The following is a 23,164-nucleotide window of genomic DNA, read 5'->3' on the forward strand; positions in this document are numbered from 1 at the left end:
CTTTCCCCACTGCTCCGCAGATCTCCCCTCCCCCTATCTCCGAGCAACGGTCACCCGACTCCGGGGAGGGAGGGGAACCCCTGCTGCTTTTCAGGGTCCTCTGCTGGAGGCCGCGCCGAGTCTGGAGGGATTTGATATTTTTCGAGGTACCAGGAGCCCAGGGCCTTCCCCCAGCCCTCGGCCGAGTTTGAGAAGGAGAGGCAGGCATTGCTAGTATAAGGGTATTTCGCCAGTAAAGTTGGTGACTTTAGAGGGGGCCAGATAAAGTGGGGGCTGGGCAGGAGCCCCGAATGTGCGCGCCGCCCCCCCCCCCCCCGCCCAGCACAGCAGCAGACACACACGTCCACCCCACTTTCTTCCTCTTCCTCCTCCAGCCCACTTTCTCTTCTCTGTGTCGTCAGAGCTCCAGGGAGGGACCTGGGTAGACCGAGAAGCCGGAAACAGAGGGCTGGGGCAGGCAGCCACTGCTTGCCCTGAAGAGGAAGGCCTGAAGAGGAGAGAGAGGGGGGGAGAGCGAGAGAGAAGAGAGGAAGAAGACTGATTTTTGTTTTTCCTCCGCCCCCTGCCCCCCCCCGCCCCGCTGTTGGTGGTGGAGGGGGTGCCGGCGGAGCCGGCCCTGAACCCGTGGACCAAGCTACAGACCTATGGGGCCTGGCAGTGCCCGCTGAGAGGGAGCGGCTAGCAGAAGGGTTACCCAGGTGAGGAGGCATCTGGGAAGAGGAGGGCGGGGCGGGGGTCCATGGTGGGGGCGGTGGGAGCGAGGGGGTCCTGCTGTGGGCGTGATTGTGTGTGTGTGTTGGCGGGGTTCCCCAGCCTGGACAGCACTGGGGTTTGCAACTCCCAGAGCTATTGGAGAGTGTGTGCAGGCCTCGGCACACCCACCCCCGCGGGGCACGGTCCCTACTCCAGGGGCAGGGAAGTTGGTGAGAGCAGAGAGAGTAGGTGCAAGCGGGCGGGGGGGGGCGTGAGGAAGCCCCTCTGCCCTCCCAGGCTGGGGGGACGGAGGGGTGGTGGAGGACGCAGTGGGTCCTGGTCAGCACCCCCACACACACCCCGACCTCGCTCCGAGGTTCCTGTTCAAGGGTGTGTCTGGGGGCTGAGCGAGCCCCAGAAGCCGACCTCATGGTGCCAAGGGGGGATTTCCCCCCTCAACTGCTCCGCGCTCGGCTGCTGCAGACATCGGGCGGCGCGGAGTTAACCCTCCCCGCGCCACGGCAGCCTCACCCCCAGCCCCCCGCGCACACACGGGCGACTCCCCCACTCCCCTCAGGAGCTCTCCGACCCTGGGTCCTGCGCTCCCACGACCTGAAAACTCAGGATCACTTCCCCAGTCCCCCAAGGTCCTGGAGGTCCAACTTCCCCGACCCTGTTAGGGAGGGAACTTTAGCCCCGCCCCTCCTTCTCCGCCCCTTTTCAGGGGGCTGAGGTCTCCCGCTCAGCCTTGTTGGAGGGTGGGGCTGGGAGGAACAAGTGAGTCGTCCTCAAGAAAGGAGGAGGGGGTGATGATGGAAATTTGAAGCCAGGGCTCTTCTGAGAGGAGTGGGGTGTGTTTGTGGGGCGGGGGGGTGAAGGATGGCACTGGGCTGCCTGTGACTTGGGAGTCACTCCAGTTCCCAACAGGGTAGAGGGGGTATCAAAGGTCTGAGATGCTAGCACCCTAGGGGGCGAAGAAGAGGAGAAACTAATCTGAGTTTGAAATTCAGCTTGAATCCCCAGGGGGCCACCCAGCCCTGGGGCCACCCAGTACCGAGATCCGAGCCGGCTGGCTGCCTTTGAAGAAGGAGCTGGGAGAGCCAAGCCTGGGAGAGAGAGATAGGGGCAAAAGGAGCTTGAAGCAGCAGTGTCGAGGGAAGGGGTAGTTGTTTTCCATCCCTTTGGGAGCCCTGGGACTTGTTGGGGTGATCCGGTTTGCGGGGGTGAGGGTGACTCAGGGAGTTTCCTTTCCCATCTGCTGCTTCAAACCTGGGAAAGGGATGTTGTAAGGGATGTGAACTGGGAGCCCTGTGGGAAAGCTTGCAGCACCCTGCCCACCCTGGGGAAAGGGGAGGGGGCCCTCTCCCCTACTGCCCTGCCCCCTCCCCACCCCCTTAACTCTCTCCCCCTCTGCTCATTCTTCATACTCCTGCCAGCCTCTCTCACTCTCTCATCACTTTGGCTTTTTCTCTGTTTCTCCTCTCCACCAAGTCTGCTTTCACCCTCCCTCCATCCCTCTTAGGATAATGGATTTAGAGCTGGAAATGGCCCAAATGGCCCACTGTGATGGTTTCACACTTGTTGAGTGACTTGGAGCAAGCAAGGATCTTCTTGACCCTTGGGTTCTTCATCTGTGGAAAGGGAGAATGACATAGTTTAGAATTTATGGTGAATCTCCAATGAGACAATTCATGAACTGTAGTGGTTCATACAGAGTAAGCGCACAATAAAAGCTTTTATTGCTTTACTAACTTCTTCATCTAGCCTGGGGGTTTACAAATTATCCTAAGGAGTCTTAGAATTTACAAAAAAAAAAAAAAAAACAAAAAGAAAGAAAGAAGAAATTTTAAAGGCTGAGAGAGAGATGGGGGGGGGGTCCTCCATTTGCAGATTCACACCCCCAAATGTCTGCAACAGCTGGGGCTGGGTCAGACTGAAACCAGGAGCTTGGAACCCCATCCGGTTCTTCCACCTGAGTGGCAGGGACCCAAGTTCTTAAGCCGTAATTTACCTTCCCAGCACCATTAGCCAGAAGCTGATCAGAAACAGAATATCTAGGACTTGAACCAGGCACTCTGATATGGGCTGTGAGTGTCCCAAATGGTGGCTTGATCAGCTGTGTCATAATGCTGTCCCCCCCACCAACGTTTCACATTTTTGTGTATTTATTTGAAAGAGAGAGAGAGAGAAATAAGAGAATCATTCACAAACTGCCACAACAGCCCAAAAGCTAGGAGCCAGGAACCCAATCTGGGTCCACCCAGATGGACACTTGAGCCCTCCCTCACCTGCTGCCTTCCAGGGTGCACATGTGCAGGAAGCTGGAATGGAAGGGAAAATAGAAACTCAAACCTAGGCATTACACCAAGGGAGGCAGGTGTCCCAAGTAGCAGTGTCCAGCTCTGCTGTGCCCAGCCCTTGCCCCAGAGTGCTAGAATCTTGAGAAGTTGCTCCAGGGACACTCTAGGGTCAGGTGGTAGGAATAGGAAAGCAGAGATGAGGTCTAGGCATCTCACACTGGCTGCCCCTCCAGGTTTGTACCTATTCTGTGTAGTTCTGCTTTCCAGGGTTTCAGTTGCTGGCAGTAATCCCAGGCCTGAAAATATGAAATGGAAAAGATCAGAAAGATACAATTCATGGATCTTAAAAAATATATATACCTTACAGTATATACTTATATTCATCTCCACGTTATCATTAGCTATTGTTAGAGTCTTTCTTTGCCTGATTTATAAATGGAACTCTGTCATAGTAATGCAGAGATGCACAGAAAAAATATATAGTGTGCCTGGGACTCAGCTCTCACTGCTGTTATAGGTATTACCTGTGGCTTCAGGTATCTGAGGAGCATCTTGGAATCAACCCCCCAACAGTAAAGGGTTGGGGGGCAACTATCAGTGACACTCCCTCAAATTGTCTACTGCTTTTAAAAGTATGGAAGGTTCTCTCATCTAGCTCTCCTGTTTAGTGGATGAGAAGATTAAGGCCGGCGAAAAGAAAGTTCCTTGTAGGGTTGGGCCTAGAGTTACAGCTTGAGGTCTGTAAAAGAATGCTTTCTCTTTTTAAGATTTTGAAAATTTTTTATTTGAAAGGTAGAGTTACAGAGAGAGAAGGGAACACACACACACACAGTTCTGCCATCCACTGGTTTACTCCCAAAATGGTTTCAACAATCAGAGTTGGGCCAGTCCAAAGATGGGGGCCAGGAGCTTCTTCAGGTCTCCCACCTGGGTGCAGGTGTCCCAAGCACTTGGCCTCCACTGCTTTCCCAGGAACATTAGCAGGAAAGTGGATCAGAAGTGAAGTAGCCAGGACTTGAACCTTTGCCCATATGGGATGCCAGCACCACAGGTGGAGGCTTAATCTACTACACCAAAGTGCCGGGCCCACAAGAATGCTTTTCCCAGGGTGGGCATTTGGCCTGGCAGTTAAGGCATCAGTTGACAAGACTGTATCCTGTGTCAGCAAGCCTGGCTTTGTGTCTGGTTCTCTAATCCTGATGCTGATTTCCTGCTTGTCGAACAAGTGATGGTTCAGGTTGTCAGGTTCCTACGGCCTATGTGGGAGGCCTGGACTGAGCTCCCAGCTTCTGGTTCCTGGCTTTTGCCTGGCCCGGCCCCAACTATTATTAGAGGAATTTGCAGAGTGAGCCAGTAGATGAGAGCTCTCTTCTGTCTGTCTAATAAGTAAGCAAATAAAAGATTATGAGAGGGCTTTTCCTGTCTCCTTGTCTCCCTGGTGTCCCCAGCCCTTGGGCTGCAGCTTAAGTCTTCTTACCACTGGTGAGCTATGTTTGCCATCAGAAGCATCCCCAGACTAGACCCTGGTTGGAAGTGGTATGGCTGTGAGCAGGGCTGGGTCTCCGAGAGGGCCTGGTTGAATGGCTTTGCTACCTTCTTCCAGGCACCCTCCAAACCCCACATCATGGCTCTATGGGGTCTGGTCTCCAAGATACCTTCAGAGAAGCTGCAACGGCTCTATGTGGACTTCCCCCCACACCTGCGGCATCTCCTGGGAGAGTGGCTGGAGTTCCAGCCCTGGTGAGTCCTGGCTGCCCATGTTGGTGCCCCCAACTCCATCCTCTCTCTACTTAGCTCCTCTACCTTTCCATGACATTCAGGACTTGAATCCTTATCCCCCCTGTGGTCTTTTAGATACAGCAGGGTGGATGGGGAGAATCTGTACTCCATCCAAACAGGTTTGTGTGTTTTTATGGGGACACCCCATCTCCTAGGAGACTGACCCAATGAGGAGGGAGGTCAGGGCTGGGCAAAGGCACTTCTCACAGCAGCTGCAAGATGGGGGAAGGAGGGGTATGGGTGATGGAAGACAAGGGGAAGAGGCACCACTGAGCTGTGGAGGGCTGGGGCAGGAGGCCCTGACTAAGGCAGACTTGTGCTCATCTTTTCCCTAGGGAGTTCCTGGTTGGCTCAGATGCCTTCTGCCTCTCCATGGCTAGCACCCTTCTTTCAGCCACTGTCCAGAAACTCCAGAAGTTGGCGGGACAGCAAGGCGAGGGGAGTGCCATCTTACAACCCATCAGCACCCTGGAGGTGGGATGGAGCAGGAGGGGGAAGGGGTTGAGCCTGGGTGGGGCTGAGACAGAGCTGAGGTGAGCAGTGGATGCTGGGAGAAAAATGAGCTGGATGTTGATAGCACATTGGTGTGCCTGTGGTTAGTTATTAGCCAGCATGCAAATTGGATTTTAAAAGTATGCAAGTGTACAGGAACTTCTGGAGTCTGCAGTGGCGCTGTCTGTCAGTGCATGTGAGAATGAGGGCTGAGGACTGGAGGGAGGGAAGGGTCCAGGGAAGAACTAGGCTCACTGCCTACCACCCTCGCTTGCACAGAGCATTTATCAGAGGGACCCCCTGAAGCTGGTGGCCATCTTCAGACAAATCCTTCAAGGGGAGAAAAAAGCTGTTATGGAACAGGTATTGGGATGTCCCACTTCCGCCCTCCCCCTCTCCCTCGCTGCTGCACCCTACAATTCCCTGAGACCTTCTTTTGAGCATGAGAAAGTAGAGAAAAGATTCAATCCCCAGGAAAGACCCAGGGGTCAAGGCCCAGGATGACCAGGAGGTTCCTGAGGTCAGAGTGAACCCCAAGGCAAGTTCAAGGGAACTGTAAATGGGAGGCTGAGGAGAATGAAGAGTGGGGGAGGACAGGGCTAGGGGGAAGCTAACTCAGCCAGAAAAAAAGGTCCGATTCTCAGGGGATTCCCAGGAGTCAGGGAGCACAGCCACAGGGCATGGGGGAGCTTGGCAGGAAGGAATTCCTTCCCTGCAGAGCAGGGAGATTGAGGGTGGAATGATGACAGACCACCTCACTTCTTGGCATTCCTCATTCCTGTGCAGTTCCACCATCTGCCAATGGCCTTCCACTTGAAGCAGGAAGAACTCAAGTTCAACATAGCCCTTCAGAGGCTGAAGCACCGAGTGGAGGAGATCCACCATCTCCGGGAGTCCCTGCAGCAGGGGCCCGAGGCTGGCCAAGGTAGGGACCTGGGCACGAAGCTGAGATGGACCAGCCTCCCTCTCAACCTCTGTTGAACTGGCTAATCCTTTCTGCACCCCCCCCCCCAGTGTCTCTGCGTAACTTGACCAAAACACCAGCCGGGACGGGACCAAGTGAGGTGAGTGCCCGCCAAGGTGGTGCAAAGACAAGAGCACAGACAGGTGCAGGCTGAGGGAAGGAGAAAAGAGCCCTCTCCCCACATGGGCAAGCCAGCAAGGATGCAGTGTGCAGCCTTGGCTTAGGCTCCCACCTGCCTGCAGGCACTAGCCACACTGCTGCAGGAGGCTGTGGGGGAGCTGGAGGCTGCCCAGGCCTTGGTGCTGAAGAGGATCCAGATCTGGAAGAGGCAGCAGCAGCTGGCAGGGAACGGCGCACCCTTTGAGGAGAATCTGTCCCAGCTACAGGACAGGTGAGGGCAGGGCTGGAAAGGAAGGGGTCAGGCCAGGGATGGGCACCTGCTGTGCTTTATGAGAAGCCAGGAGGTTTGGCCTTGAAGGGGACCAGAACTCAGAGAAGCCAGTTCCTGCAGGGCCCTGCGTACACTGTTGTTAGCATCACAACCTGTAGAGGATGCTCTGCTGAGGGGGCACAGGTGGAGGCTTATTCAAGTCCTGTCTCTCGCTTCAGGCTCCATGAGTGGGGGAGTGAGAAGCCTTTTACAAATCTTTATTTGAACAGCGGAGTGATAGAGACAGTGAGAAAGAATCTTCTATCTACTGGGTCACTCCCTAAATGGACACAATGGTTGGGGCTGATTCAGGCTGAAGCCAGAAGCCAGGAACTCCATCTGAGTCTCCCAAGTGGGTGGCAGGAGCCCAAGCACATGGGCCATCTTCCCCCTTGTTTCCAGGAATGCTAACAGAGAGCTGGATCAGAAGTGGAGCAGCTGGGAGTTGAACTGGCGCTCTCATATGGGATGCTCATGTTGCAGGGAGGCAGCTAAGTCGCTTTGCTCAATGCCAGCCCTGGGAGCCTCCTTCTATTTGGCCTAATGACTAATTGAGGCACCTGCCAGTTTGTATAAAAGCGCTCTTTCTCCTAGCAGCTGACCTAGGCCTCAGAGCTAGGGAAGAGGCAGCCAGCTTTCCACAGAGGGCATGGACCCTGAAACACCCAGAGCCAAGGCAGGCCCCATAATCACTTGCAGCCACACCCAGACCCACCTCCACACCTGCTTGTTTCCTGGGTGAGGGGGAAGGGAGTCAGGGCTGGAGCAGGCAGCCTGAGCCCCGTGCCCCCTGACCATGGTCCTGGCCCCAGGTGTGAGAGCCTGGTGGACATCTATTCCCAGCTCCAGCAGGAGGTGGGGGCAGCTGGGGCGGAGCTTGAGCACACCACCCGGGCCTCACTGGTCAGCCGGCTGGATGAAGTTCTGCGCATACTTGTCTCAAGGTGTGTCCAGCAAGCCCCCAGGGAGCAGAGAGTTGTCAGAGCTTGCGGGTGGCGGGAGGAAGGGAGGGAATGGCAGGGATGGCAGAGAAGATCTCTTCCCTCTGCTCGTGTCCTCCTCCCTACCCCCAGCTCCTTCCTGGTGGAGAAGCAACCCCCCCAGGTTCTGAAGACACAGACCAAGTTCCAGGCCGGGGTTCGATTTCTGCTGGGCCTACGTTTCCTGGGATCCTCAGCCAAACCTCCCCTGGTCAGAGCTGACATGGTGACTGAGAAGCAGGCCAGGGAGCTAGCTGGGCCCCAGGCACCTGGTGTTGCAGCGTAAGCTGAGGCTGGACCACCTGGGGGAGGGTGGTATGCAGAAGATGGGGGAGTCTCCTGGGTGACGGAGGTTCTGAGAGGGGCCTGGGAGGACCCAGCATCATGCAGTGTGTGTGTTGTTGTTGGGGGAAGACCCGGCACCATACAGTGTGTGTGTGTGGGGGGGGAAGACCCAGCACCATGCAGTGTGTGTGTGAGGGGGGTTATGGGGAGGCAGGCATGTGGGTGTGGGGCCGCAATGATAAGGACTCATCCCAGGCTGGAATGGGGTGGGGACTCCTCCCTTAAGAGCTGGAGCAAGGACATGGGAATTTAGTGCAGCAGTGTCCAAAGTTACCACCCCTACCCCACAACTGACCTGCACCTAACCCACATCCTCATCTGCTCGGCAGAGAGAGCACAGGAGAAATCCTCAACAACACCGTGTCCCTGGAGAACAACATTCCTGGGAATTGCTGCTCTGCTGTCTTCAAGAACCTGGTGAGGGGCCCCTGGGAAAGAGCAGGGACTGCTCAGACCCTGGGACTGTGTCTCCCACCTCCCACAGAGAAGGTTGAGGAGCCCTTTATCCTCACACCCTCGCCCCTTATCCCTCGCTTTCCCTTCTCTTCCCACCGGCAGCTTCTGAAAAAAATCAAACGGTGTGAGCGGAAGGGCACTGAATCGGTCACTGAAGAGAAGTGTGCTGTGCTGTTCTCTGCCAGCCTCACGCTGGGCCCTGGCAAAATCCCCATCCAGCTCCAGGTGCGCCACCTGCAGCTGTCCTGTGCTCTCCAGGTGTCTGGTTGGGACGCTTGCACACGGATGGCTGGACAGTCCCATGAGCCCCAGCTCTCCCAAAGCTTGCACCAGCCCTGGACAGTCCCACTTGCTCTTCTAAGCAGAGACCTATCTGGTCATTTCCTTGCAGGCCCTGTCTCTGCCCCTAGTGGTCATTGTTCATGGGAACCAAGACAACAATGCCAAAGCCACCATCCTGTGGGACAACGCCTTTTCTGAGATGGTGAGGGGGTCTCATGTGGGAGGTGTGCAGACTTGCGTGTCACACTCTTGGGTGCTTCGCTCATTCCCACGGGCCTGCTTTTCCATCCTAGCCTCCACAGCAGTCATACTCACCATTGGCACCATCAACTGTGGTCAAGAGGGCATCATGTGTGTGGTTGGGACACAGGGACTGGGGGGGACGGTACAGGGGCAAGGCTGTGTCTGAGGACACAGCCTGATGGCCGCCTGGGGCACCTCTCTCCTTCCCCCTCCCCCCCTTTTACCTCAGGACCGTGTGCCCTTTGTGGTGGCTGAGCGGGTGCCCTGGGAGAAGATGTGTGAAACGCTGAACCTCAAGTTCATGGCTGAGGTGGGGACCAACCAGGGCCTGCTCCCGGAGCACTTCCTCTTTCTGGCTCAGAAAATCTTTAACGACAACAGCCTCAATGTGGAGGCCTTCCAGCACCGTTCTGTGTCCTGGTCACAGTTCAACAAGGTCATTCCCTAGCCCTTCAGCCCTCCCACCTGGAGCTGTGCAGCCCTGCCCCAGCCCTCCCTTTACACTCTGGGAGATCCTTGTGTCTGCCAGGAAACCCCTCTGCCCTGGGAATTGCAGGAGACCTTCTCTGACAACCTCCAGGGTTGGCCTGGGGCCCCCTCTATCCCTCCTCTGGTGACTTGTGTGATTCACACAGACTGAAGATGAACAGAATCTGTGATTCAAAGTGAAAATAGTTCCTGTTGCAAAAACCAGATGCAATCCCACAGGGTCCCAGTAGTCCCGTCCAGTAATCCCAGCTGTCATGGGCTGACCAACACCACAAGCCAGGCACTCAGCTTGGTACTTAGTGAGTGTTAGCTCACTGACTCCTCCCAGCATCCTTTGAGGTAGGGACTACTCTTACCCCAGCTTATGGGTAAAAGAAGCTGAAACTCAGGACATGAAGGAGGGAGATGATCAACATATCAGAGCAGGTGAATGACATGATGAGGATGGACCCCTTATTTCATTTCTCCTGCGCTTATATAATAATTAGCTAATTTATTAATTGAAAAGGCAGAATTACAGAGATAGGGGGCAAAAAGAGAGATATCTTCCTTCTACTAGTTCACTTTCTTTTTTTTTTTTAAAGATTTATTTTATTTTTACTGGAAAGGCGGATATACAGAGAGGAGGAGAGACAGAGAGGAAGATCTTCCATCAGATGATTCACTCCCCAAGTGAGCGCAACGGCCGATGCTATGCTGATCCTATCCGAAGCCAGGAGCCTCTTCCGGGTCTCTCATGTGGGTGCGGGCTCCCAAAGCTTTGGGCCATCCTCAACTGCTTTCCCGGGCCACAGGCAGGGAGCTGGATGGGAAGCAGGCCGCCGGGATTAGAACCAGCGCCCATATGGGATCCCGGGCGTGCAAGGCGAGGACCTTAACCACTGTGCCACCGCGCCGGGCCCGAGTTCACTTTCTAAATAGCCCTCATAGCTGAGGCTGGACTAGGCCAAGGCCAGAAGCTAGAAACTGTCTGGGTCTCCCATAAAAGGCTGACTATATACAAAGCTGAGCGGCAGGGACTCACACCAGCGTTTCCACATGGGAAGCTGGTGTTGCAATCAGCAGCCTAACCCACAGTGTTGCGACAACAGCCCCTTACCCTAGCCCCTAACTACTATATTTTCCTGCCTCCAAAATGAGGTAAATCAGGTGCAGGAACAGGGAAAAATGAGACCTGGGATCTTGGTTGACCACACACTGGGCAATCATGGCCACAGACTATCATAGACTATTTCTGTTAAAAAAAAAAAAGAAAAAAAAAGGAAGGAAGATGGCCTGCTGCAGTAGTCCCGCAGTAGTCGAGTAAAAGCAAGCAGGCATCCACCAGGATCCTATGTGGGCACCAGTTTGTGTTCCGGCTGCTCCATTTCCCTTCCAACTTCCTGTTTGTGGCCTGGGAAAGCAGTCAAGGGTGGCCCAAAAGTCTTGAGGCTCTGCACCCATGTGGGAGACCCAGAAGAAGCTCCTGACTCTTGGCTTCGGTTCAGCCCAGCTCCAGCTGTTACAGCCACTTGAGGAGTGAACCAGTGGACAGATCTTTCTCTCTGCATCTCCTCTCTGTGTATCTCCCTTTCCAATTAAAAAAAAATCTTTTTTAAAAAAAGAGGAAGAAAGCCAAGTCAATATGACCGGAAGATGTGTTAGTAAAGGGATCAAGACGCTGCCACTTAGCAAGTCACTTTCCTGCCAGGCTCAGTGGACATGGGATTACAAGAGCTTTAGCGCTGGACAGCCTGGGCTTGCAGCCACCTCTTGCCAGCTGTGTGGACCTGGGTCAGATGACCCTCCTGGGCTTCTGTCTCTTCATCTGTAAGATAAGGTTGCTTTGGTGACCATGATCTTGTCAGTCCCAGGAGCTATGCATTAGGAAAGGCCGGGTAGTGGTAATTGGCACACAGTCAGCATGGGCGTTGGCTGTTGCCCCGACATGGTCACAAGGTCCACTTTGGTCCCTTAGCCCTGTGTGACTCCACTGTATGGACACTCACAGCCTGGTTCCTGCCCCAATCAGATTCACACCCTGCCTCCACACACCCCCTCCACCGACTCCTCCCCACTCCTCGGGTCCCATCCCCTCATACCGGTTCCCCTCCCTCTGCCTCGCCCCTCGAGCCTCACCCCTCACACCACCTCCCTGGACCTTTGCCGGCTTCAGGAGATCCTGCTGGGCCGTGGCTTTACCTTCTGGCAGTGGTTCGATGGTGTCCTGGACCTCACCAAACGTTGTCTCCGGAGCTACTGGTCAGATGGGTGAGTGCCCCAGCCCTGGGGCCCTAGCAGCTGTTCCCATTGCCACTCCCTCTGCACACCCAGTTCCACCAGCCCATCCTCTCCCTCTGCCCGGCCAGGCTGATTGTTGGCTTCATCAGCAAGCAGTTCGTCACCAGCCTTCTCCTCAACCAGCCTGACGGGACCTTCCTCCTCCGCTTCAGTGACTCTGAGATCGGGGGCATCACCATCGCCCATGTCATCCGGGGCCAGGACGGTGCGGTTGCTACAGCCACCCTTCTGCTTTGGGGTTCTTGTGGGAAGGAAGTGTGCTGGTCCTCCTCTAACCCTGGCTTTAGTGTATGGAGAAGGGGGTTCTTGTGGTGCGAAGGTGTCAGCCAGAGGGTGGAGACAGATGCCTGGACGGAGGGAACCTAGTATCTCTTTCCCATCACAGGTTCCTCACAGATAGAGAACATTCAGCCATTCTCTGCCAAAGACCTATCCATTCGCTCACTGGGGGACCGAATACGGGACCTCGCTCAACTCAAAAACCTCTACCCTAAGAAGCCCAAGGATGAGGCCTTCCGGAACCACTACAAGCGTGAGCTGGCGCCCATGGCGTTGATTTCTTTGTCACCCACATCCTCTGTGTCAGCCTTCCTTGCCTCCCTGTGTTCATAGCCCCCTACCCTGCTTCCACCTGCCACGCCCTCCTCTCCCACTTCCCTCACCCCAGAAGCAATCCATTGTATCCCATTTGTTCCCACAACAGCTGAACAGATGGGGAAAGATGGCAGGGGTTATGTCCCAGCTATCATCAAGATGAGTGTGGAGAGGTGAGCACAGTGGTGAGGGCTGGAGGCTGGGACTGACCTGTAGGGAGGAGCATGGCATCAACCCTTGGCTGGCCACCTCACCCCTACCTCCTTGCCTCCTGCAGGGACCAGCCCCTTCCCACTCCAGAGCCGCAGATGCCTGCCATAATGCCCTCTTATGACCTTAGGATGCCCCTGGAGTCCCCCGTGGTGCTTGGCCCAGATGTGTAAGGAGCTGGAAAGACGGGAAGGGGAGTGGTCTATGGACACAGAGCTTTCAGAGGGCAACAACCAGAGGCGGGGGGAGCAGGGAGCTTGTCTTTCCCTGAATGGGTAGGAGGGCCTCTCAGAGAAGGGTCTGCATCAGGGGTCTGCTTTCCTTCCCCAGGTCCCAAGTGTACCCGCCACATGCTCACCCCATCCCCTACCAAACCCTTCCCACCGAGGAGTCGGGCAGAGTGTTGTCACCATTCCCGGAGTAAGTTGAGCCTCTAGGTGTGGGTTGGACTGGGTCCTGGGGAAGCTATGCCACTGCAAAGGGTGTGGTGTGGGCATCTGCCAGAAGAGGCAGGGCAGTACCTGCCGGCCCTCTTCACTGTCTTCTCCTGCTCACTGTAAGGGCTGCAGATGGTCATTTATTCTTGTTTTTTGTTTGTTTGTTTTGTTTTTGATTGATTTAAAAGGCAGTTTGAGAGAGAGGGAAAGAGAGTGAACTTGTGCATCCATTGGTTCACACCCCAAATGGCCATGACAGCCAGGGTAGACCAGCTAGACCAGCAGTGTGAAAAACCACTGTGGTCTCACATGTTGGGTAGCAGGAGCCCAAGTATTTGAGCTGTCTTCTGCTGTCCTCCCAGGTGCATTTGTAGGCAGCTATACAAGAAGTAGAGCAGCCAGGTCTCAAACTGGTGCTCCTATGAGATGCTGGCACTGCAGGTGGTGACTTCAGCTGCTTTGCCACAACACAGATCCTGGAGGTAGTAATTTAGATCCAGACTCCCTGGTTTTGCATTTCACCTCTGCTGTTTCCTGGCTTTGGGCAAGTTACTTAACCTCTGGTGTCTCATCTGTAATATGAGGAACAATAACAATAGTAATGCATCATGAAGGTTAAGTGGAAATTCATGAAATGTGTGAAGCTGAGTGGAGTGTCTGGCCAGGAGCACATGCTGGCTAAGTTGTTTTTCTCTTCTGCTATTGAACTCCACTGTTGTCATCCACTGTGTTTATTCTTAACATTTAAATGTACACACATCTGTTTTTATTTTATTTGAAAGAGACAGAGATTGTTCTGTCTGTTGGTTCACTCCCATGACTCAACCAAGCTAAAGCCAGGAGCTTGTAACTATCAGAGTTTCCCATGTTGGGAACAGAGACCCTTCATACTTGAGCCATCACCTGCTGCACACCCCCATGGTGCACATTAACTGGAAGTTAGAACGGAATGGGAGACTTGAGGCATGCAAGCAGTTCAATATGGAACAGCTGAACAGATGGGGAAAGATGGCATCTCTAGCTAGCTAATATCTGGCTATCTCCAGCAACATCTAATAGCTAAATATCCAAATGCTCACCCTAGATTTTTTCAAATATTTATCTTTATTGGAAATGCAGATCTACAGAAAAGAAAGAGAGAGACAGAGATCTTTCATCTGCTTGGGGTTCACTCCACAATGGCTGGATCTGAGTTGATACCAAGCCAGGAACTTCTTCCAGGTCTCCCAAGTGGGTGCAGGGTCCCAAAGCCTTGGGCCATCCTTCATTTTTCTCCCATGCCACAGACAGGGAATTGAATGGGAAGTGGAGCAGCCAGGACATGAACTATGGGATGTGGGCACCTGCAGGTGGGGGATCAGCCAGTTGAGCCACTGTGCTGACCCTAACTCTAGGATTTTATTGACTCTTTGATCTTGCCCTTGAATTGATTTAGACAGTTTTTCCCCCAAGGCAACATTTAACTGTTTATGAACTCTTTGTTTTTTTGAGACTTGTTTATTTTTATTGGAAAGTCAGATACACAGCGAAGAGGAGACAGAGAGAAAAATCTGATGATTCACTCTCCAAGCAGCTGCAATAGCTGGAGCTGAGCCAATCTGAAGCCAGGAGCCTGAATCTTCCTCTGGGTCTCCCACACGGGTGCAGGATCCCAAGGCTTTGGGTGGTCCTCAGTGCACTCCCAGGCCACAAACAGGAAGCTGGGATTAGAACTGGTGACCATATGGGATCCAAGCACTTTCAAGACGAGGACTTTAGCCTCTAGGCTACCTTGCCTGGCCCTGAACTCTTTGTTAAAGCACATTTCCCCTCCCATGTGTTGAAGTGCTGCTTGGGGCTAGGAGACTGGGGTTGCTGAGAACCACTAACGTTCATAGTCAAAGAAATGCTAGAGGTTGGCTGATGCGACCCCCAGCACATATGCATTTTACAGAGGAGAAGCCTGAACTCACAGTATGGGGTGGGGACCATGCAGGACCCTGTTGCCCCGGCATAGCTAGGTCAGGAGGAGCTGGAACTGGAGTGTTGTCACCTCTGTGGCCTTGACCTTACGGTTGTCTTGGTCCAATAGTACTGCCTCAGACCATGCTCTCCTTCTGCTTCCAGGACTCACCCGCAGATCTCCCAAAACCTGAGTCAGATCAACCTGTCCTTCTCCCAGCATCCCACCTCGTGAGTGGCAAAGCCCCTGCTAAGCCTGTGCTCCCCATTTGGCACTGGCCACTCTGTCTCGGCTGATTTGCCTTTCTGGTCCCCAGCCTGCTGCAGTGCCAGCCTCAGGAGCATGCTGTGTCCAGCTCTGAGCCCCAGCTCTGCCCAGATGTGACCATGGTGGAAGACAGTCGCTTGAATGATCAGGTGACAGGCTTCCCTCAGAGCACCTGGTGAGTGATGGCCTCTGGGGGCGCTGGCTGAGAAGGGGCTGGGGATTGGGATGCCACACCACTGCCCACTGCCATCATTCCTCCCCACTCTCTTCACAGGCCTACCGAAGACATGTTCCCCCCACTGCTGCCTCCCACTGAACAGGATCTCACCAAGCTCCTCCTGGAAGGGCAAGGAGAGTCAGGGGGAGGGGCTCTGGGACCCCAGCCGCTCCTGCAGCCCTCCCACTATGGGCAGACTGGGATCTCCATGTCCCACCTGGACCTTAGAGCCAACCCCAGTTGGTGATCCCGGCTGGACGAGGAGCCCAGAGACACGGCTTTTCCACTACCCCATGGACACTGCTCCTGATCCTGCCCAGCAGATGGGCAGGGCACCCTCCCAGCACCACCCACTCTCTGGTCAGGAGGAAAAGACTGCCAGGGGAATGTACAGTGGGTGGAGCCACTCCACTCCTTCCTTCCACACACTCCTGTCCATCTCCTTCCAGCCCTGGAAGGGAAGTTCTGGCTCCAAAGTGAGACACACCCCAACATGCCTGCACCTGCAGCACGCATGTGCACGCACACACTCACAAAGCTCTCTTGAAGGTGGGGCTGGGCTACAGCCTAAGTTAGGGTGTGGAGGGGTGCCACTGCGCACTCTGGGCCAGGGCCTGGGACACACACACACAGAGTAACAGTTATACAGACACACTGGCCCTAGACGCTGGGCTAGTGGTCCTGGGCCTGGGTCCTAGCTCCCAAGGGCAATGGGGAAACAGTTTAGGAGGGACACTGGGTGGGAGGAGGTGGGGGCGGGCTCTGGATATGTGGACATTGACCACATTAAGAAACAAGTCCCCTGGGATGGAAGCTTTTGGTTTGAGTATGCAGGAGTAGGAGTCCAAGGCCAAGTTTGTGTGTGCGTGCATGGACATGTATGTAACCAAGACAGATTAATGCATACATGCTACACCTCAGTTATATGAGCACATGTAATCTGTGTTTATCTGCTTTTGCCCATGTGACCACATGCATTTGGGAGTATGAGACACTGCACAGGGCTCTGACATCTGAACCCAAATGTGCTGTGACTTGTTTGTGCTCAGGTGGGTCGTGAACAGCTGTGCCATCTACTATGTACACAGCTCTAGGGCCTCCAATGCCACCCCTGGGACTTGGAGGTGACAGTGCAGTTCAGCAGCCCAGGTCTAGCCTTCCAAAGCTATCAAGAGGCCCTGCCCATCACTTCTTTTTTGTTCTGCTCACCCTCAACATACACACACATTGCCAGCTTCCTTCCATCATCCCCATCCCATCTCCATCCCCAACCCTTCTCTCTTTGCAGGGAGTCATAGATCCTAAGCCATAAAATAAATTTTATTCCAAAATAACAAAATAAATAATCTACTGTACACAATCTGAAAAGAAAGATGCTCTAACTGCTCGGCTAGGTGCTGGGAGTCTAGCCCCCAGCTGGCGAGGGGGAGACCCTGAGTGGACCCAGGCCTTCTGAGGGGGCCGCTGAGGGGATCCCCCCTGCCCCCCACCAGAGAGCAGGAAGGAAAAAATTGCTGAGGACTTGCAGGGGAGAGAAAGGGTTGAGGTGGGAAGGGAGCAGACTGTAGCACTTGTTAAAGTAAACAGACAAACTAGAAACACAAAAACGGGGAAGGGGCAGGGAGAAAGGTGCAGGTCCAGGATTTCCAGACCCTCAGACCTCCAGTTCCAGGAGGGACAATGTTGCCCTTTTTAGCTGCTGGACCCTCCCAGCGAATCCCCCTTCCCCCATGTCCAGACGCAATCCAACTGCTCAGCACACACACCAATGCCAACCTAGGAAGAATGGGAGTGTGCTGTGGGAGGGAGGGGTCCCTCAGGCTCTGGAGCGCAGGCCTTGACCCCTTGCTGTGGGCGGGGGGAGGGAAGGGCGGGAGAGGACACCACGCACCCTGCTTGCATCCTCTCACCAGGCCCCTGCTCGTTATTGCTTGAAGCCCCACAGCTCTCCGCTCCTGGAGCAGGTGCAGGGGCCGGAGAAACTGTGACCAGACGCCCCTATTGTCCCAGTGTTGGGGCAGGCATTCCGGGGGTCCGTGTGAACCAGAAGGCTGGGGTGCCCAGCAGGGCAGGTGGCACCAGTCTGGCCCTCACTGCCGGCTGGCCTCAGCTTCCACTTTGACGCTGCTCCTGCGGCCTTCCACCAGGGCAGGGTGGGGCCCTGGGGCAGGGCATCGGTCCAGCAGCCCTTCTTCAAACTCTGTAGGGGGAAAGGGCAGGTTAGAAGATAGAGCCTCGTTGAAGCTGTAGAGAGAGGTGACGATGACCAGGCTGGGGAGAGTGAACTCTGAAGCTGGGCTCACTAAGCCTCCTGTCTTCAGCTCATGGCATGGCTACAGGGGCAGGGGGTGTGGAGGGGTGTCCACCCAAGTGTGTGTGGAGCCCCCTCCCCTGCCTGGTGCTGTGTGGCTGTCTTTCTCTCCCGCCTCTGTTCTGCTGGAATTTCTGGTTCTGTCGGGAGCTGCGGGGGTGGCTTGGCTCTGACCTCTTCCCCTCCCCCCTTCTCAGGCTCTGCCACCCCCATTCATCTCTGGCCCCCTCCCAGACCTCCACCCACCCACCTACCTGCCCTACCCACCCTGCCATGGCACCCCAAGGTTTTTGGTAGCCAAATCGGGTGGGGTGGGGGGGAACCACAGGAAGCCAGCCTCCCAGCTCCTCCCTCTAGAAGAGCCCCCCTCCCCTCTCAATCCCCACCCCCACCTCCCACCCACACACAGTTTAAAAATACCAAGCCAGGGTTGGTGGCTTTGTCTGCTGCGTCACTCTCAGCCCAGCCGGCTGCCCGGCCCTCTGCCGGCCCACTCCCTTTTCTCCTATCCACACATAAAGCATCCTCTTCGGGGCTCCCTGGCCTCTAAGCTGGGCAACATGGTCCCCACAACTTGCCACCTGCTCTACCCTCCTGCACTGGTTCAAGTCCCTTGGTGACTCTTCCTCAGCCAACCATACTGTGTAGCCCTGCTTCCCCCTCCCCTGGGGGAGATCCAGAGCACAAGACATGCTCAGACCCTCCCTACCAGGGTCTGGCTCTGGGCAGAGCTCAGCCTGGCTGGCAGGCACCACACCTCCCGTGGCCTCCCCATCCTACTGACCCCTGTGGGAGATCACTTCCCCTTTTCTTCCTCCCACCTGGGCCCCAGGGCACCAGGATTGCTGTGGCCAGAGCAGGGATGGGGCGTAGGGGCCCAAGTGGCCGGGGTGCTTTGGGGACAGCACTGCTGGCTGCCTCACCTGCGAGGGGTGGCTTTGCAGGCACACAGGGGCTGAGGCGGCCCACGCGGTCGTGGGAGACGAGGCGGGCGAGCCGCAGCCCCTCATCCATCAGTGTCTGCTGCAGGATGTGGCGGCTCCACAGCCCATGGGTTGGTAATGCCAGAGGCAGGTCAGCAGGGGGCGGCGTCAGCCTTGGGCACGACCCCACAGCTGTGGGCATGGGCACTGGTCAGGAAAGGGCTGTAGCAGATGGAAACCTCCCTCCATCCACCCTTCAACCATGCAGCCAGGCCGAGGCCCTCTGGTCAAGATGGTGTCAGGCTCCCCAGCGCCCTTGGAAGGTAGCTATCTTCCAGCTCACTCCTCCCACACCCATCCCTTCTGCCTCCCCCAGCTGAGAGAGGTGTGTCCTGGTGCACACTCACCCTGCAGGTGCCCATCGAGGCTCTCCCCAGACAGGCTGGCACTGTCTTCCTCCAGGCTGGGGCGGTATGGTGGTGCATAGGACTCAGGGCCTGAGGGAGGCTGCTGGATTTCAGAGTGACTCTGTTCTCCAACCTGTGTACACCCCAAAAGATGGTGTGCATGGAAGAAGGGAGGGAAAAATGAGGAGCTGGCAAGGAAGGGCTTGCTTCCCCTCCAGGCACTCTGTAAAACACACCTCTTGCTTCAGCTTCTTCAGTGGAGGGCCTGCCAACTCTTCAGGGTGCAGCCTGCAAAGAGAGCAGAAAAGGTCACATTGGAGAGAGTCACATGATTGGCAGGGCCAAGAAAGTGGCCAGAGGTACAGGGACAACTTGACACTTGCACAAAACAGTTGGCTGAGGAGGGACAGGGTCTCTTGCTTAGGTGCACTGGGTGGGGGCGAGTATTCGAGGGAACTTGCGATGGAAGGGATGGGGGAGAGTCAGGCCTCAAAGGAGTCGACCCAGCCAGAGGTGGAACCGGCAGGTGGATGAGAAGCAGGCTGGGAGCTGCCTGAGCTGCAGGGAAGGACATCACTCGACTCCTGGAGGGACATCAATGCCAAAAGGGAAGGGGTCTCACCTGGAGCCCTTCAGGGAGGACAGGTAGGTGCTCTCGCGGGCCACCTGGCGGGACAGGGAGAACAGCTCCACTCGCCGCAGCAACAGCGTGTTGTCCCTCATGCAGAACTGGGCAGCGGCCTCGTTGATGGTCAGCTGTGGAGAGGGGGCAGCCAGTCTGTCAGAAGCTCAGCTCCTCCTCTACTTCCTCATGCAGCGCTGCCCTGTCTACGTCCATGGGATCTGCCTTGGCTCTGATACAGCCTGGCAGCTCAGCCCCTACAGCTCCCCGGGAATGCCTCCTCCCACCGCCCCACCTCATGCATGGTCCTGAGTGACACAAGCTCCACAACTGGTCACTAGCTACTAACATCACCTCTGTCCAGGATGGAAACACCCTGGCAACTGGGCCTGGGGGTGTATGGGAGGTGAGAGCTGGAGGGGCCATGAGATGGAATCGGAGAGGATGCTGGGTCACCTAGGGGATGCGGGCAACACCCCAAATGCCCCGGGCCTCACCTCATGCAGGCTCAACTGCTTGCCCTCCCTCCGCTTGGAGTCAAAGCGGCCATAGATGATGCTGTACTTGCGAATCTCTTCTTCCTTCTGGCTGTCGTTGTCATCCATCTCAAAGATGTGCCCCACACTCCGAGCCAGCTTCTTATTCAGCTTTAGCAGGGAAGTCACCTCTCCAGCATCCCCCCTTGGGAAACTCCGGAAGATCCTCTCCACACTCTCCACCACCATGCGGACCATTTCTGGCTCCAGGCGGTCTGGACTACCTCCGGCCCCACCAGCTGCCAGACCCCCAGCCCCAGGCCCCTCAGGGACTGCGCCCCCTGCAGGTGGGGAAAAAGGGGGTGAGCCAGCCTCCTCTTCCCCTCCTGCCCCAGCGTCTGATTCCGGAGTACTCCTGCCTGGCCAAATCCGGGGGTCCCCTGTGCCGGGACCCCCAGGCAGTGGTGACAGTTTCTCTCCAAGTTCAAGAGGGCTCTTGGGGCTAAAGCTGCGGGCTCCGCCCACCTTCTCCCCTGGGCTGCTGTGCCCATTGCTCATGCTGCCTTTGCGGGTGCCCGCAGTCTCAGAGATCTTGAAGAGTGGGATGCTGGAGACGGGCACAGCGGGCACAGGCTGGCTGAAGAGACCTGGGTTGGTGGCCCATTCCCTCAATGCCTTCTGGAGGCGCCGGACATGGAGGGGCTTGGTGGCCATGCCCACCAGTGCCATGATCTCCAGGAACTCCTCCTCGCCTGCCTCACACAGTTGCTGCACGTCGTCGCCTCCCTGCTGGATGAAGGTCTCATAGTAGGAGAGGAGATTGGCACGCTGCAAGACCCGGTACAGCTGCAGCTCTCCCAGAGTCCGGGGCAGGGCCATGGCCCGGGCACTAGGCCTGAAGAGCAGAGAGGAAGTCAGAGTGAGGCCCTCCAGTGGGGTGGCAACTCATGCTCTATCACTGGCTAACAACTGCTCCCTCTGTCGTGCCAGCCCTCCATGTCATCTCTGCTCCCTCTCCCCAGCAGTATGCAGAGCTGGGCACGGCCCAGAGGCACGGTCATGCCACTACATCCCACACAAACTAGAAGCACCCAAAGCCAGCAGTGCCTTGTTGGCGCCAGCCAAACACGCACCCCCAACCTTCAGCCCTGTTCTCCTGGCCAGGGGGCAGGATGGCTCCTGTCCTGGAAGCTAACCAGTACCATCCCTACTATGGCGGGACCTGCCTGCCTCTCCCCCAAAACAGTCCTCACCTAGGGACACCCTGCTAAGGGTTGAGAGTGTGCTGGGGGCACCCTGGTTGGCCAGCTGCAAACCCTGACACATGGGGGCTGAGAGGGAGGGGTGTGTCCCTGGCTCTGCCTTTCCCCAGCTGTTCCTATCAAGCGTTCCTAGCGCACCTTACTCTCCTCCCAGGCCTCTTCCTCCCTCCTAGGCTGCCCACAACCCCTGTTTGGTCCAGTGACCTTCCCCCTCCCACTTGCTCCCCACTGTCCCTTCCACTCGGGTGGTGGAGGGGGGCGGTGGGACTCGATTGTTCTGCTCTGGGGCCCGCTCCGCCCCCACACCCTCCCACTGTGGAGCGTCTGTGGGCGAGCAGCGCCTAGGGGCTCCCGCCTACTCTCCCCTCCTTTATTTTCCCACCCACATCTCCCAGTGCAGTGGGGTGGGAGAGCCGCTGAAGAGCTCCTAAGGGAGGGGCTGGCCCTCATAGATGCCCCTCCTCAGGCCGGGAAGGAAGGGTGCCGAGGGCACAAAACGCCCCGAAGGTAGGCACCCCGTGGCCGCTCAAGGCTGCTCGCTGGTGTTTCCGCAACTCAAAGGCGCCGCCTTCTCCGCGACCGCGGGGACTGTGCGCGTTCTATGCCCATTGCAGACGGAACCAGCCCTGTGCCCCCCACTGGGCATTGTTGCTAGCTCCAGCCCTTGGGCTTTCCCTGGCACTCGTGGGCTCCCGCATTCCTTACAGGGGGTTCGCATGCCAAGTCATGCCCACAGCCGAAACGGGGAAAAGGAGTGCTGCTGTCTCCTCTCCACCTGCACAGCCCCTCGCCTGCTTCCAGGGGCCCCTCATCCTTAAACTCACGCCTTTTACCATTCGTCTCCACCTCCCACACCAGGTCCCGTTTCCCCGACATTCTCGCCTAGCCCTCCGCCCTCCGGAACCCACTCCCAGCCCATCTTTACACCGTCCCACTCCCGCTGCCTCCCTCTACCCACTAACTTGAGTCTGGGCTGCGGGGTCCGGCGGGCGCTGTCCCCTCCGCCCGGCGGCTGCTCAGCGGTGGGGGAGGGCGCTCTCTGCATGGACGGCCGGAGACCACCCAGGCTGCCCCCGTCGCTGCCCGGCGCTCGGCGCCTGCTGCGCGCTGCGCTCTTCCCTGCGCACGCGGCCGTGTCCACCGCTGTCCAGGCTCCGTCCCACCCTCCACGTCCTCTCTCTCCGAGCCTCCGCGCCTCTGTCTGTGCCTCTACCCCCACCTCCCCGGCTGCGCTCGCCGCCGCTCCGCGCCTCCGCCCCCGCAGGACGCACGGGGAGCGAGGCCCGGCGCTGCGCTGGCTGGCGGGCTGGCGGGCGGAGGGCGTGGGCAGAGCCGGGGGCTGGGGCCGGGGGCGGGGGGCGGGCGCCAGGGCCTCTCGGCAGCCTAGCCGCCGAGGCACCGAGACAGAGAGAGGCGGAGACGCGGGGAGGGGGTTTGAGATCCGGGGGCTGGGGCGGGGATTCGGAGTCGGGCGCCGAGTTGGGGACCGAGGTGACCGAGGCCGGGCTGTGGAGGGCGGGCTTGGGGGCCCAGCGGGCGGGGCGAGGTCGCTCCGTGCCGCCCACGCCGGATGCACAACCGGCCCTCTCCGCGCCCACGCACCCACGTGAGCGCCCCGCCGGCGACATTCCTACTTCCCCCACCTCGCCGCCGCCGCCGCCACCCCTACCTCTCCGAAAGGAGAGGAGTTGCACAACCACGCACAGGTACACAAAGACACGGGGTAGCGCGCGGACTGCACATGCACCGCAACAACTGCGCGG

At 56.9% G+C, this 23,164-nt stretch overlaps 2 protein-coding genes across 3 annotated transcripts; one reads left to right on the forward strand and one right to left on the reverse strand.

Moving 5' to 3' along the window:
• Nucleotides 1–442: 442 nt before the first annotated feature.
• Nucleotides 443–16,760, forward strand: STAT6 (signal transducer and activator of transcription 6). Its single transcript, XM_040983260.1, has 22 exons — nt 443–698; nt 4,597–4,733; nt 5,108–5,246; nt 5,544–5,627; nt 6,051–6,189; nt 6,279–6,328; nt 6,471–6,619; nt 7,471–7,602; nt 7,732–7,920; nt 8,313–8,400; nt 8,542–8,664; nt 8,831–8,923; nt 9,194–9,400; nt 11,609–11,703; nt 11,802–11,938; nt 12,119–12,265; nt 12,437–12,500; nt 12,605–12,706; nt 12,868–12,957; nt 15,081–15,146; nt 15,233–15,358; nt 15,458–16,760. The coding sequence occupies exons 2-22, from the start codon at nt 4,618–4,620 to the stop codon at nt 15,645–15,647; spliced, it is 2,526 nt and encodes an 841-aa protein (XP_040839194.1). The 5' UTR covers nt 443–698; nt 4,597–4,617; the 3' UTR covers nt 15,648–16,760.
• A 95-nt stretch (nt 16,761–16,855) lies between these two features.
• Nucleotides 16,856–22,697, reverse strand: NAB2 (NGFI-A binding protein 2). 2 transcript variants are annotated; one of them, XM_040983288.1, is made up of 7 exons: nt 22,364–22,697; nt 20,161–21,034; nt 19,664–19,797; nt 19,278–19,329; nt 19,042–19,174; nt 18,635–18,826; nt 16,856–17,600 (listed from the first exon to the last, which is right to left on the reverse strand). In XM_040983288.1, the coding sequence occupies exons 1-7, from the start codon at nt 22,444–22,446 to the stop codon at nt 17,491–17,493; spliced, it is 1,578 nt and encodes a 525-aa protein (XP_040839222.1). In that variant the 5' UTR covers nt 22,447–22,697; the 3' UTR covers nt 16,856–17,490. The 2 variants fall into 2 exon arrangements, with proteins under 2 accessions (XP_040839222.1, XP_040839231.1); XM_040983297.1 differs by lacking the exon at nt 18,635–18,826 and having other exon boundaries at nt 22,364–22,577.
• Nucleotides 22,698–23,164: the final 467 nt, after the last annotated feature.

The sequence above is a fragment of the Ochotona curzoniae genome, unplaced genomic scaffold (genome assembly GCF_017591425.1).
Source record: "Ochotona curzoniae isolate NIBS_2020 unplaced genomic scaffold, NIBS_Ocur_1.0 contig_1014, whole genome shotgun sequence".
NCBI classification, from domain to species: domain Eukaryota; kingdom Metazoa; phylum Chordata; class Mammalia; order Lagomorpha; family Ochotonidae; genus Ochotona; species Ochotona curzoniae.

Excerpts from the sequence above, each read along its gene's own strand:
- STAT6 (XM_040983260.1), top strand. The coding sequence starts at position 4,618 with ATGGCTCTATGGGGTCTGGTCTCCAAGATACCTTCAGAGAAGCTGCAA. Across the intron at positions 7,921-8,312 it reads CAGGCACCTGGTGTTGCAGC|AGAGAGCACAGGAGAAATCC; the intron begins GTAAGCTGAGGC and ends TCTGCTCGGCAG. Across the intron at positions 8,401-8,541 it reads CTGCTGTCTTCAAGAACCTG|CTTCTGAAAAAAATCAAACG; the intron begins GTGAGGGGCCCC and ends TCCCACCGGCAG.
- NAB2 (XM_040983288.1), bottom strand. The coding sequence starts at position 22,446 with ATGCAGAGAGCGCCCTCCCCCACCGCTGAGCAGCCGCCGGGCGGAGGG. Across the intron at positions 19,175-19,277 it reads TGAAGAAGCTGAAGCAAGAG|GTTGGAGAACAGAGTCACTC; the intron begins GTGTGTTTTACA and ends GGGTGTACACAG. Across the intron at positions 18,827-19,041 it reads CCTCGATGGGCACCTGCAGG|CTGTGGGGTCGTGCCCAAGG; the intron begins GTGAGTGTGCAC and ends CCATGCCCACAG.